At 41.2% G+C, this 13,718-nt stretch overlaps 1 protein-coding gene across 1 annotated transcript; it reads right to left on the bottom strand.

The window, feature by feature from the left end:
* Window positions 1-6,033: 6,033 nt before the first annotated feature.
* Cdx4 (caudal type homeobox 4) lies at window positions 6,034-13,280 on the bottom strand. The gene is made up of 3 exons (XM_051179621.1): window positions 12,797-13,280; window positions 7,315-7,460; window positions 6,034-6,240 (listed from the first exon to the last, which is right to left on the bottom strand). Exons 1-3 carry the CDS (start codon window positions 13,278-13,280, stop codon window positions 6,034-6,036), a joined length of 837 nt encoding a protein of 278 aa, XP_051035578.1.
* Between the last annotated feature and the right edge of the window lie 438 nt (window positions 13,281-13,718).

Here is a 13,718-nt window from a genome sequence, read left to right as displayed (position 1 = left end):
CTCACCCATGCTATGGCTGGGTGCATATTTTTGGTGGTTGGTGAGGGGTGGAGCCAACTCTCCCACTCCCAGTGAGGAATGAAACCAGCTCAGTTTGTCCTTTGAACAACAACATGGCTTCAGGAGGCAACTCAGCCCACAGACATCCTCATGGTAGTAATATGGGCCATGGACATCAACACAGACTCCGGCTGCAATAGGGCGAGAGGCCCAAACTAGGCCCTCAACAGCAGCTCAGCCCAGATATCACGAGGCCTCAGGAAAGAGCACTCTCATCAGCCTCTTTCTCATAGCCATTGAGTCTCCAGTTCTGCCTCTCTGCACAGCATATGAACTGTTCTGCTTCCCTTTCCCATCTTTTCACAGTATGGTCATCACAGTGGTGCCTGCCAAACCCTCAGCAGTGCCACAGGGTCTAGCTGTCTTCTGCCTGGTCTACATTGTGGCGTGGCCAGTCTCATGACTTGTGAGAAATCTGCTGTTTGTCTTATTGTGGGTCCCTTACATGTGACATTACTTTGCTCTTAGTGTTTAAAAGATTTTCTTTTTACCACCGACTTAATCATTTTATGGGATTTAGTACTATTTCTGATTTTATCTTACTGGGAATTTATTGAGATTCATGGATAGATATGTTCATGTTTTTCATCAAAATTGGAACTTTTTTTTTTTTTTTTTAAATTAAGACAGAGTTTCAGGTAGCCCAGATTGGCCTTGAACTCACTACACAGCCAAGGTTGTCCTTGAATTCCTGATGCTCTTACATCACTTCTTGACCCTCCTGCCTTCACCTTCCTTGTGCTGGGATTCCAGGTGTAAGATAGCCTGCTCAGGTTTTCTGTCACCCTTTCTGCAAAGTTCTTTCCACTTCATTTTCTTTGTTTCCCCTTTCCTAATTTTCATAATGTGAATGTTGGCAAAGTAAGTGATATTTTACAGGGTTTTTAGATTCTATTAAATTTATTTTTTCTTCATTCTTTCTATTGCTTAGACTACATGATTTTTTGTTTTGTTTTGGTTTTCTTTATGAAACAAGGTTTCTCCGTGTAACAGCTTTGGCTGTTGTGTAGACCAGCCTAGCCTCGAACTCAAAGATCAACCTGCATTTGCCTGAGTGCTGGGATCAAAAGTATGCATTATCATGTCCAGCTCAGACTACATAATTTAAATATATCTAGCTTCAAATTCACGAATTTCTTTCTCTGTCACTTCATATCTGGTGTTAAAACCTTCTAGTAGCTGGGTGTGGAAGAACATGCATGCAATATTGCAATACCAACTGTTTTGGAGTCCAAGCCTGAAAGATTCCAAGTTTAAGGCCAATATGGGCTACACAATGAAATCCTGTCTCAAACTGAAAGGGGATAGGCTTGCTGGGATGTAGCTTAGTGGTAGAGCATTAGCTTAGGACCACAGAGCCTGGATTAGAACCCAGAACTGCAGGGAGGGAAAATCCTGCAGTAACTATGTGTTTGTTTTTGAGAAAGGGTCACATGTAGCCTAGGCTAGCCTCAAACTTGCTGTGTAGCTGAGAATGACTTTAAAGTCCTGATCTTTCTGCTTCTATCATCGTGAATGAGATTACAGGTATGCACCATTATGCCTGGCTTTATACAGTTTTAGAGATCAAAACCAGGGTATTTTGCATACTAGGCAATCTACCACCTGAGCTATGCCCAAAGTCTAAATCTGTAATCTTTATTTTTGTTTTCTATTTGTCCACATGTCATTTTCCTATGTTCCCTTTAGATATTTATGAACACTTCCCTAACATGTAAGCAAATTTATGATAATGGACTTAAAGTCTCTGCTTGATGTCTTTGTTTCCTCAGGCATAGACGCCACCAATTTCTTCTGGGAAGTAGGGGCTATACTTCATTGATAATTTTACAGTCAGTAACTTTTATAGAGAAATGAACACTTGCAATATTGGAAATCAGATTTTTACCCCTCTTTAGGTGTTACTTAAGTTTCTTGCAGTAGCCCTAGCTGTTGCTATTCATATAATACTGCTTTAAATCACTATTTTATAGCATTTATTTTATCTGTGTGTGTTGCGTGCTCTAAATGTTTGCATGAGGCTGTGGAAGTCAGAAGAGGGTGTAACATGCCAGGGATGTTCTTCCCCCCACCTCCCTCCTTCCCTCCCTTCCTCTTTTCCTCCTTCCCTCCCTCCCTTCTGGGGTTGAAGAAAGAACCCAGAAGCTCCCATTTGCTAGGAAAGTGCTCTACCACTGAGCTAAATCACCAAACCCTCTTGTACCATTTTTCAAAACTCCTCTATCAGGCCAGTACAATGTCAGGCAAAGTGATACTGGAAGATGAGAAGCAGTACATTTTCTTTGGCAGAGAATTGACTTGTGGAGTTATCTGAAATGCATGCTTATGTACAATTAAGAGCAAAAACTTCAGTCTAAGTAATTTGAGCTTATTATTCTATAGAATCCTTCTCTCATCTCATGACATTTCATATGATTCACATAGAGAAGGCCTTTATAAGGCCTTTCTGGTCTGAAGGGGTTTAGAGAAATGACTGACAGTCTAAGTGTCTGTCTCTTCAAATGGTATTTACATTTGTTTGTAGATCAGGCTGTCCTCGAACTCACAGAGATCTTTCTACCTTTGTCCTTCAAGTGCTGGGATTAAAGGCATGCGTCTGTCTGGCATTTATGTTTTAATTAGGTAGCTACAGACTAGAGTTTCAGAGATTGTTGAAATTGAACTCAAAATCCATGCTTCACAGATAAAGATGACAGGAGATCTCTGAAAAGGTAAGACCCCCATGGTAAACTCTTGAAGATGTTAAGAATTTTTCAGACCAAAGCAGTAAATCCTCTGCAGTGTTATTTTAAGTCTTTAAAAAAAGGAGATTTTGTATAATTTTTGAAAAAAGATAAAAGCATATGGAGCCTTCCCAAACACATTAAGAGGGTTAAAACTAGAAAAACCTTTAAAGTCAGTCCAAAACATTTAAAAAAATACTAATACCGTAAGATACTTGAAAAAGTGAGAGCTCAATGATTCCAGACTGACAACTGAGAAACCTGCATAGGAACAAAGTAAGACCCCTAAACACAGGTGACAATAGTATGGCTTGGGCAGTATATGAGACCACTGGCAGTGGGACCAAGATCTAACCTTGCTCAGCCTAGACAAGGGGGATGGGGTAGATATGGAGGGGGTGGTTAGTCCTGTCTCAATGAGATGATGGGACAGACTTAGTAGACTTCTTAGTGGAGGCCTTACCTTCTCTGAGAAGCAGATGGGAGGTGGGGTGGGGGGAAGGTGGAGGAGAGGAGGAAGGTGAATTGGGATTGGAATGTAAAAAAACAACAAACAAGCAAATAAATAAAATTGCACAGCTCTTCAGCTACTGAATCAGGCAAAACTAGAAACCCAGCTCTTATTTCTCTGTTTATTAGGACTTTTTTTTAAAATCAACATTGTGCTAGCTATGTACTTTTACTATCAGTTTACATTATTGTCCCTGAAGATACACAGTACAGGACTTCTTTGCCACTCTGAAGATTTGATGATCATATACTCAGGTCAGCCCCTACCTTTCCAACCTACCAATTGCCATTATATGAGAGACTCAGTGATTGCCAATTATTTGTGTGTCTCCTCAGTAGCATATTCAAGTATCAGCAATCACTGTTGAGGGACTGAATCTAAATTATATAATGTGGCTACCTCTAAAGACTAAACTCTCTAATGATTCCATACCTTTTTTGTTATCAGAATTGTAATAAATCTGTTGTAATTATTTTTTGCAGTATTTTTTGGAGCAGGGCAGAGTTTCATGTAGCCCAGGCTGTCTTCAAACTTACTATACAGCCCCAAATCCTCTAGCCTTTATACCCTGAGTTATGGGATGACAGACATGAGCTTCCATGCTCCATGCATGCAGCACTGGACTCTGGCCCTAGGACTCCATGCCAGGCAAGCACTCTATAAATCCCCAGCCCCTTTGCAGCATCTCTGCAGACTGATAACTGCCTTGTAAGTGTTCTCCACACCATATTCTACTATATTCCTCCTTCCCAGTACTTCCTTCCTGGCTTCCCGTTTCTTCTTGGCTTGGCTTAGTAAGAGTAAAACATTTCAACCAGAGCAGTGACCAATTCTCTGGATTTGAGCCAACAGTGGAAAACTTTCCTTGAGCCTTACTTCCTTCTTTATCTGGAAATAGGCCAGGCCCTCCCAATGATCTTTCTTTGTAGCTACATACAAACTCTAAGATAAGGTCAACAGTGTTAAGTATTTGAAGCCTGGAACATTGAATAAATTGAAAAGACTCTTTTAAAATCTGCAAATTACTTGAGGATTAAAAAAAACAGAGTGTAAATAGTATGCATAAATTTGAAAAATATGAAAAGAATATCCCTCCTTAATTCCCCCATTTAACCCACTAAACACTGTTGGCCATTTGTTGAGTTTTTATGCTTGCCTTGCCTCTCCCCACCTCCTTCCTTATTGAAGCCTACTTGGAGTACAACCTTTGAGCTTTGGTGTTATTTTTCTTGTGTCTACATGCCTCCAGTATATACCACTGGAATGTGGCCATAAAACTGGGGGTGTATCTTTTTCTCAGCACTCAGAGAAAGAATAAACATGTCTTTTGAGAGAAAATGCCTTTAATATGCTATTAAGAAAAAAAAATCCATTTTTCACAGTCTAGTGAGATAGAAAAACATCAATAGCTTGATAGCCAGAAAGGGCAACTTACAGGTAAATGTGACTGTTACAGCCAAAGGCACATTATCTATGTGTTAGGAGTGAGTTTGGACTTATCATTCCAAACTGAAGATGCCCCTTTGCAGAGGGCCTCATCAGCATCTGTAATTGTCTTTGGACAGTGATCTGATGTTCACACCTCAATTTTCTTACCAGTAAAAAGGGACCATGGATACCTTCCTCACAAGTGTGTTGTAAGGAATATACTTCCAAAAGGTCAGGTCAGAAATGGAAGGATTTTTCATTAAATCTTTCGGCACTAATTGATACATCCTCTATAGGAGCCATGGAACTGCAAGCTCCCTTTCTGAGATTTTTTTAAGGACTTGGAAGACACAGTTCTTATTTTCGACCCCCACACAGGTAATTGTGAGACCTTGTCTTAAAACTGGAGGTCTAATCTTTGGCCACTTTGCTATGTGAACAATGTACTGTGCCAACACAAAAGCTCCAGGCCACCCTATTCACTTTGGCACTTCCTTTTTATTTATTTTATTTATTCTTTACTTCAGCACTTTCTTTACCTGGACTGTGTACTTCTAAGTGGTGAACTGCAGCTCTTTGAGATGGCAGGGCAGTTTATTGGCAGTGTTGACTATCTATCTGCCTTGCTATCAACTCAGTTAACATGACCTGTATTGTTCTAGTCTGATTTCATTGTTCTGACAAGTTTTGAAATGAATACATCTTCCAAGTTCCATGATTAGGTATTTGATGGCAGTTGAGTATTATTTGAGGGGGAAAATGATCTTTGTTTTATTATCCAGTGACAATAGACTTGTAATAACCTCCTGATGCTGTTTTTACAAAGTTGGCTTGGTAAGAAAAGAAGGTGTTTTTAATTACTGCTTGAAAAGGTATCTAGAGATAGAGAAATTTCTGCTTACTTTAGTCCTACCCCCCAAAAAAGACCACAAAGACACCCAGAATCAAATAACAAACACAAGAGCACATGTGCACATGTGCCCCTGGACAGAACTGTCTGGGCAGGACTATGTTTTAAAATCTGTTCACAAGCAAGTTTCTGAAATTGTGGGGAAAGTTGCAAAGGCTCATGAGTCTAGCCTTTACTGAGCTTCCTGCACATTCCCCCATATAACAGCATAGACTAGGAATTATCCAGGGATAGTTTCTGAATGTTAGAGTCTTCTGAAGTATCTCCAACTCACTGTGTGTCCACTTGTTTGGAGTTCTGCCTTATAAGAAATTACAGCCAATCTCAACTGCCCGGCAGATATCTTAGAGGCCAAAGCGACACTGCAAAGGGAAGGGGGCTTCCATTTCTCTGCTCTCACTTCATTCAGAGACTATGACCTGTTGTATCTCAATTGGCTGAAATCCACGGACAGCAGATGGAGTGGTGAAAAAAGCGTTAGGCAGTTCGCCAGGGCTGATGGAGCCAGAGTCACTTTGCACGGAACTTCCACTGTTCTCAAACTGGGAGATTTTCTTTTTGATCATCTTTCTCTCCTTGGCTCTGCGATTCTGAAACCAGATTTTCACCTGAAACACAAAATGGTTTATACGTAATGAGTGTACGCAACAGTGACTGCTGGTCTTCCAAGACCGCTTCATGGACATCTCATTTGAGCCTCATGGTAGCCTTAGGAAGTACACCTATTTTACAGGCTCTAAAAAGCTGTGGCTCATAGAGGGCAGGTGCTTTGCAAGAAATGAGACTGAAATAATAAAATCTAAAACCGCCAACTCTGAATGCAACTCACTTGTATCCTCTGCTACACAAATAGGAAGTATTATATAAGGATGGCAAGGGCTGCTGATGAAAGAGAGCGATTTAAACAGCACAGGTGATTATAATCGGTCATTAAGAGAAACTCCCTTATATTACAAAGTTAACAACATCTAGAACTGAGTGAACAGGGTTCATGAAATGCCATGTATTGCTTGCTGTAAATCAACACCAGAGTGGTGTTAATGTGCCTACATGTGGATGGAATGCAAATGGCTTGAGATAAGGCAATGTATTACTTTACCTTTCTAGACTTCTATGATTCCAGCATCACTCCTACATTTGAGAGGAAAATCACCAAGTGCTCATATAATTGCAAAGGCTGAATGATTGGAAACTGCTGGCCTTTTAAGACTTGCTCTTCATTGAGTATTCACAGTAAACAAAATTCAAGACAGGCATCATAATATCATATAGACCAGAAAAGACTACATTTCCTATCTTCAATGACAGAAAAGCTCCATTCGTGGATCTGCACTGGTGTGCAGTTCCCTTTGTAGTTTGACTGGTAGGGAGCAGACAGTGGCCATAGTTTGAAGTTTCCACTTCTCACACCTGTTTGTACTACTCGCAAGATCAGATGAAGGTTTGATTTGATTGGCGGAATTGTATTGGACTCCTAATCTCTTTGCATCTCTCTGCTACATCTCTTGTTCCCAGGCCCACATGATACCCACCCATTAAGTAGTAATTAAATCCAAAGGCCAATGAAACATCTGATGAGTGTGGGTTTAGGGGTGTTTGAAGAAAGCATCTGTCCTCTATTTTGCTATTTCCTCCAAAGCCCAGATAATTGAAATGACTACATGGATCATGTTTGGTAATACCTGTCTCTCAGAAAGGCCCAGGTTAACTGCCAGCTCTGACTTCCTCCGGATAGTGATATATCTATTGCAGTGAAATTCCTTTTCCAGCTCCAGCCTTTGATGATCGGTATAAACCACACGGTACTTTTCTTTTGTTCTGGTTTTCCCTGTTGGGGGAGAAAGCACAACATTTCATCTTATTCTGTTCCTTTGGATTGAAAGAACCAGTTACTATTGTTACTTTCATTTATTACTTTAAATTATAAATTAAATGTATTTTTAAACCAAATATATCATGTCTATTTGTCCATTACATGCATTATCATCTATGGCCATGATATCTATAAAAACATCCATCATTCTACTATATATATATGAAACAAACATCTTTTTAATGTTTCTCCTGAAATGACCAGTCAAATCACAGCTAGTCTACCACTGTGACCTACTGTTATATCAAAACATTTCAAATAAACACAACCCATGAATTTCATTCCATTCCCATCCACATGTAACAATTGAACGAACAGTAATGGCAGCATCCGCCATGAGTTACATTTGATGCAATTCTTTCATGCCTGTCTCCCATTAATCATTCTACCTACTCTGTTGAAGTATGCAGAAAACGTCTTACCCCCATTGTATAAATGAGGGACCCAAGGTTCAGTATAGGAAAGTGAATTTGTGCTGGAGAGCTTGGGAGTATAGACCCAAGCATGTACCTTTGACTCCCAGTTCAGTATGCTAGATTTCCTCCCAGTTGGGAAGTATAATCCCAAATGTGGCAAACTATTCTGGAATCTTGACATAGTTTCTTGTACTACCTAGAAAAAAATTGTATAGTTTGAAAAGAAAATATTTATTGCTACTTGGCAAATTAAGCTTCAAAATAGCTCCCATTATTTATTAGAAAAAGTAATAGTTTTCCTGTGGGAGTCTTAAGGCATTTTTTATTTCCAAATGAATAGTGAATTGGGGGAAGGAGGGAATGTTGACTTAAGCAGACTGAAGTGAGTATTTTACATGCTTTGAAAAGATATCCAAACATTTGGCTTGTGCTACAACATTGAGCTAATTTCTCATGCTCTCCTTCAAATGGAGCTTTATTCTTCCTTTCAAATTTTCCAAAGGTGATTAGGAAGTTTCCCTTTCTTTTCAGTTTCTCTAACCCCCTCTAGGATCTTGTTCTTTTTCTCTGGCTTTTAGAAACTTCTTCTGATCTTCTCTGGTTGTTTTTGATGTGAGATTTTGGGGGGGCGACCTGTAGGACAAAGACTTCTTTAAAGTGGGTCCCTAAACTCCATTGAGGTGTTAAGATGCAGCACAGGCCTAACAAAGGAGCTACATAGCATGGATCCCATCCTGAACCCTCTTTACATTCAGGAACATCAACCAATTGGCTTGGAATTTACAAGCCCTAAACAAATGTCAGACACCCTTTCATCTCCATGAAGTGGGGGCATGGATGCAGAAACAGATCTATCTCAGGATTCAACCAAACAGCTGGATAACTTATGGTATACTCAATGAAATGAAATCCACCCCTTCTGCACCCCCGAAAGGATAGGTACCAGCCAATTAACTTTACCCACAGGCCCAAACTTTGAGCTAGGTTTCTGAATCCACCCAGAAGCATAGGAAACCAGTGATCTGGCTTTGGCATATCCTAAAGACAGAATGTATACTGAAGGATGAAAACGAAAACCTGAAGTTTACTTTGTTTTCAGGACCTCACATTTTAGGATCAAAATGCCATTTTGAGGAGATATTTCCTAAAACCCTTCTTAATAAAAAGGGACTGAGTTTAAATTTTAACTTGAAGCAGAGGGGTTAAAATTCAACTTGTGTGTGTCTGTGTCTTCAGTTCAGTCAATTAATCAGTAAATATAACCAGACTTCAAGAGCTCTGAAAAGGCCGTGGTCTTTCCCCACCCCCATTGGTCATAAATTCCGCTCTTGCAGTTTCTTTTGAGGACAATAAAGTCAAGACCAGGCCTCTTTATTTGCCATGAAAATGCTCACCCTTTCCGGCAATATAACCTCCAAAGAAAGGATCGATGAGAAGAGCCTAGATGCATATCAAAGCTAAACAAGTGTTAAAAAGGGTCTGTAGCCCCAATCTCATAGATAAGACCTGAAACCCTAAGAAGACAGGGGAGTATACTAGGTGCACAGTTTACAAAGAGAAATAAATGGAAATTTCCTGGAACTCTTCTTGAGCTGCCTCCTCAGAACCACACCTCCCCCCCCCCAACTGCTTCTTCCCCTGAAATGAGTGAAGGGGTTCCAACACTTTCTGGTAGAATATGTCCATATTCCTATAACTAAAGCCAAACACCAAAAAAGCACCAAGAGTACTTGTTTTTATTGTTTAAGTTCCTCTATTTTCCAGAGACAATGACACGTTGAGATCAGGGGATTTCCTTCTCAGCAGATATTGTGAGTTAATTTAGGAATGGAAAAAAAGTCTAAGATTTATTAAAAAGCTATTTGCACTTCTCTGAAGTAAGAATTTCGTTACTTCTTCCATTAAGACTTGAACAAACACTTCCATAGTTCATAGTGGACCTTCCCAGCACCCAGGAGACAGAGACATTCAGAAGGCAATGTCACCATATAGGATGACTTTCTATCATCATAAAGTGTGTTTGAAACAGTGTTCAGTGGAGACTCACAGCCAAAATGTTGCTAAGCAGAAAAGCCCCCACAAAGCTTTGGGATCATGCTGGTCTTGGCAGTGGAGATAAAGATGAAGGAAGCCAGTTTTCTTCCATAGGCAGTACCACCAGGATGACTTTTCACCTAGTGGCGATCCTTTACTGCTTTTAACTAAAAAATAGCATCCCCATTCATTTAAGAAATTGTCCAACAAAATTTGAAAAATCAAGGAAGACAATGATAAATCTCAAGAGTTATTAAGCATTTCAATTTGTGCAATTGAATAACACTTTTAAAGTATTTCCTTAGTGTTGAGTGGCTTAATCAGAATAAATCATAACTAATTACTTCCCCCTCTTTTGTAAACAGGGAAGCTTCTTCCAGCTCTGCTTAGGATACTGCCTGACCAATACTCATTCAGGGCCACAGTTCTGTTCTAAAGAAAACTGAAAAAAAAAAAAAGCCAACTTGTTCTCATGCACCAGCATTGTTTAAAATATGAGACGGTATGAAAACATTAACATTCATAGATGCATTTCATAAGCTCTGGAAAGACATGTGTTTGGTATAGAAAACTATGATCATCTGGAAGGCAGTAATTTATTCTACATGTCAATCTCTTAGTTTTCATTAGAAAGTACAGCTTTAATGAGTGCCCCACACACTTTAAAGTCTGTTCCAATTATCTTCAATAATGTAAAAAACTGTCATTGGATTGCCTTAATCCAGGGAGGACTATTTCCAATTTGTTGTCCCAGGTTTTTTTCCCCTCTCAGTCCTAAACCACACGTTGTTGTGCAATGCTCCAAGGTGAGCAGAAAGCTTGGGAAGATCTAACTCTTCATTCATTCATTCATTCATTCATTCATTCATTTTATGGACATTTAACACCTACTCTGTTTGCTAAGCATATAAAGGAGTACATTTTGGTACAGAGTTTCCAATGGAGTGATGACATTTAGTTTATGGTCTGATATCATGAAAGAGATTCAGTGCAGTGAATCTAAAATCTCCAGAATTTATGCAAAGGATTACTGATATGTGTGCTGTGAGGTGCTCTTATGCATATTAATCATTTTCTTAAATTGTTGATAAAACAACCTGGGCTACAAGAATATAGCAAAAGGGTAGCCTTAAATTGTAAGGACTTCAAATGAAACACATGCTGAAGTTAACAAAGCTTGCCAAGAGCCAAGGAGTTTCAGTATCATTCTCAGTTTTAAGCTTCTCTTAAAGAGAACTTTGTGAAGGTGGCATGATTAAGCCAGGTTTAAAGATTTAACAAATGAAAGTACACAGACTAAGGAGGCTCCTTCTCAACTTCTCTTGGCATCAGAATTATCCAAAGAATGCTCTGAGATATATATCAAAAGGAAGACTTAAAGATAGAGAAAATTGTGTTTCCCCCTCACCAACAGAAAATTTATCACATGATTTTCTTATCATGTCCTTTTTTTCCTCATTGTTTTCTATCAAAAACAACAAGAAAGTGACATTCTTCCCCTAACCTGTTTCAAAGTATAACCATAGGCAGTAGCTACAACAGCTCTAGGGTTGGATGCCCTACGCTAACCTCATTTTTAAAGTTACAGGATGCACATTATTATTATTATTATTATTATTATTTTCCTTTAATGCTGTCTATCACCACACAGGCTTTTAAGCAAAATTGTAAGTGTTTCTTTAACCCTAGGAATAAAACTGGAGCTTCCTACTTCTGGCTGAAAATTGTCCTAGATGTAGGACATGGTGTCTTCCTACCCTCCAACCTTTGCGTTTTGGAGGAGAGAAAAAACAAACAAACAACCAACCCAAATAATGCAGAGCTGTGAACAACATAATTGTTATGGATAAATACTTTTGAAATATTATTGCCTCTTCAGAGGGATGAATGTTATAGTCAAATGTCACTAATTTTCTCTAGTGACTGGGAATAAGTATTGGCATAATAAGAAAGTGATAACAACCACAGCTGATAAGGAGCGTGTCTCACCCCATTCCCTCCCCACCAGCTCCCAGTGTTGCCCACTACGCGCTTGCTGGGCAGCCACTTAAATTTGGATCTTTATGCCATTTTGTGTGTTGTCGCTGTCGCAGACTTGCATTCTGCCTCTGCAGTCCAGGGACACCTGCTGGAATAGCGATGAGGGCTTTAGGCACTTATTGGGGAGCTAATGCTCACGTTGGTTGTATGCTTGATAGGGGTGAGTGTTGTGTCATATGAAATGACAGCTCAGTGGCTTTCCACTGTGGGAAGGAACATTGGAAGGTGATAGGTTTCAGACACTGCTAATTTGGGCGAAGCGAACCTGCAGCTCCCTTGAGAGTCCTGAACTGAGGCTTCTTTGCGGTGGAAACCTTAGACTGGGTCGTCGGTTGCCAGCTAAGCACCTACTAAGCTGAGCAGTACCAATTTTTGGCGAGTCAGCACACCAGGGTGGGTAAAGATTTGATCATAGAGCAGACAAGCATCGTGAAAATCTCAGCTGTCCTCTCACCCTGTTCATTAAATATGCATCTGTTTTCCCATCTCCAACCCTGTGGTTCATCAGAAACATTGCCCATGCGCTCACTCCCTTGACTGATTGAGAAAGGGTAAAACCAAAGCAAAGCAAAGCAAAGCAAAATCCCCGACAACCCCCAGGAAAGGTTTAGTCCCAAGCGCTACTTTTAGCCGGCTTTGAACCTAGGCGCAAAGGAGGGAAGTATTTATCCTGCCAGCCAGCTACCCTGTAGGCTGCTTAGCTGAACTTTCCTGGGGGGCGAGGGTGGTGAAGAGTAAGAGGGCAGGCGGACCAAGAGTAAAGAAGGGAGGAAAGGAACGGTGCGAGGCTGGATTACTCACCGGTCACCTGCACAGTCTTGCGCATCCACGCGTAGGGGCTGTGGCGGCTCCTGCTGGGAGAACAGGCACCGGCGGTGCCCGAGTCGATGGAGACCAGTGACTCACTGGCCGGGGCTGTCAGGCTACCGCCATTGCTTGTGCCGCTGGTGGGGCCCAGAATACTGTAGTCTGGCGAGCCGAAAGCTGGGGAGCTCGAGGTCATGTCGTTCATGGGCACTGTGCCCATTGTACTGGACGGCCCAGGGTATGTACTCCAGTCTTCCCGGGGCGGACTGTAGGGTGAGCTCCAGGCTCCCAGCGAAGGCTCGTGAGGATCCATGTTTGGCATATGAGGGTACCCCATGTAGTGTGGATAAGCTGGGGCCGTAGTGAAGTTGGAGGCAGGCAGCGGACTACCACTGCCCCCAGAGGTGCCCACCCCGGCTGTGCTGCCTCCTCCTGGGTACATGCTCGCTTCTTTTTCCAAAAGGCAGCTTCCATACATGATGACTTGGATAGAAGAAGTTGTCCCCTAAGCCATCCTGAGGTCCCCGTAAACTTAGCCCCAACCCGAGTTTGAGACGCAGGAGAGAATCACTAGCTGCGCCGCTGGCTCTTCAGAGCGTCTGGGACTACTCCATCCTTCCTTTCCTACCCCAGCTTTCCAGGTGACTGGTAGTGGGCCATGGGAGGGACACCAAAGGCTGGGCTGACGTCAAGGGGCTTCAGGCTTTTACATAGCATTTGCATTCAAATGAAGGGTCAGGAACTTCCTCAGGAACTTTTTCACTCCAGGCATCTTCTGTGGCTTCAGGCCTTTCTGTGCCGCTTCCGGGATTCTTCTGCCTTAGCACCAGTTTTGTACTTTGGAGACAGTTGTTCCTCAAGAGATTTCTGACCAGTTCCTTCAAAATGAGACCGAGACACGTAGACAAAGCCTTTA

This window comes from Phodopus roborovskii, unplaced genomic scaffold (genome assembly GCF_943737965.1).
Source record: "Phodopus roborovskii unplaced genomic scaffold, PHOROB, whole genome shotgun sequence".
Taxonomy (NCBI): Eukaryota; Metazoa; Chordata; class Mammalia; order Rodentia; family Cricetidae; genus Phodopus; species Phodopus roborovskii.
This window is presented reverse-complemented; position numbering and strand designations above follow the sequence as displayed.

Coding starts and splice junctions, on each gene's coding strand:
- Cdx4 (XM_051179621.1), bottom strand. CDS start 13,280: ATGTATGGAAGCTGCCTTTTGGAAAAAGAAGCGAGCATGTACCCAGGA. Junction 7,461..12,796: donor CAAGACTGTGCAGGTGACCG/GTGAGTAATCCA, acceptor CTCCCCCAACAG/GGAAAACCAGAACAAAAGAA. Junction 6,241..7,314: donor TGGGCCTTTCTGAGAGACAG/GTATTACCAAAC, acceptor TTTGTGTTTCAG/GTGAAAATCTGGTTTCAGAA.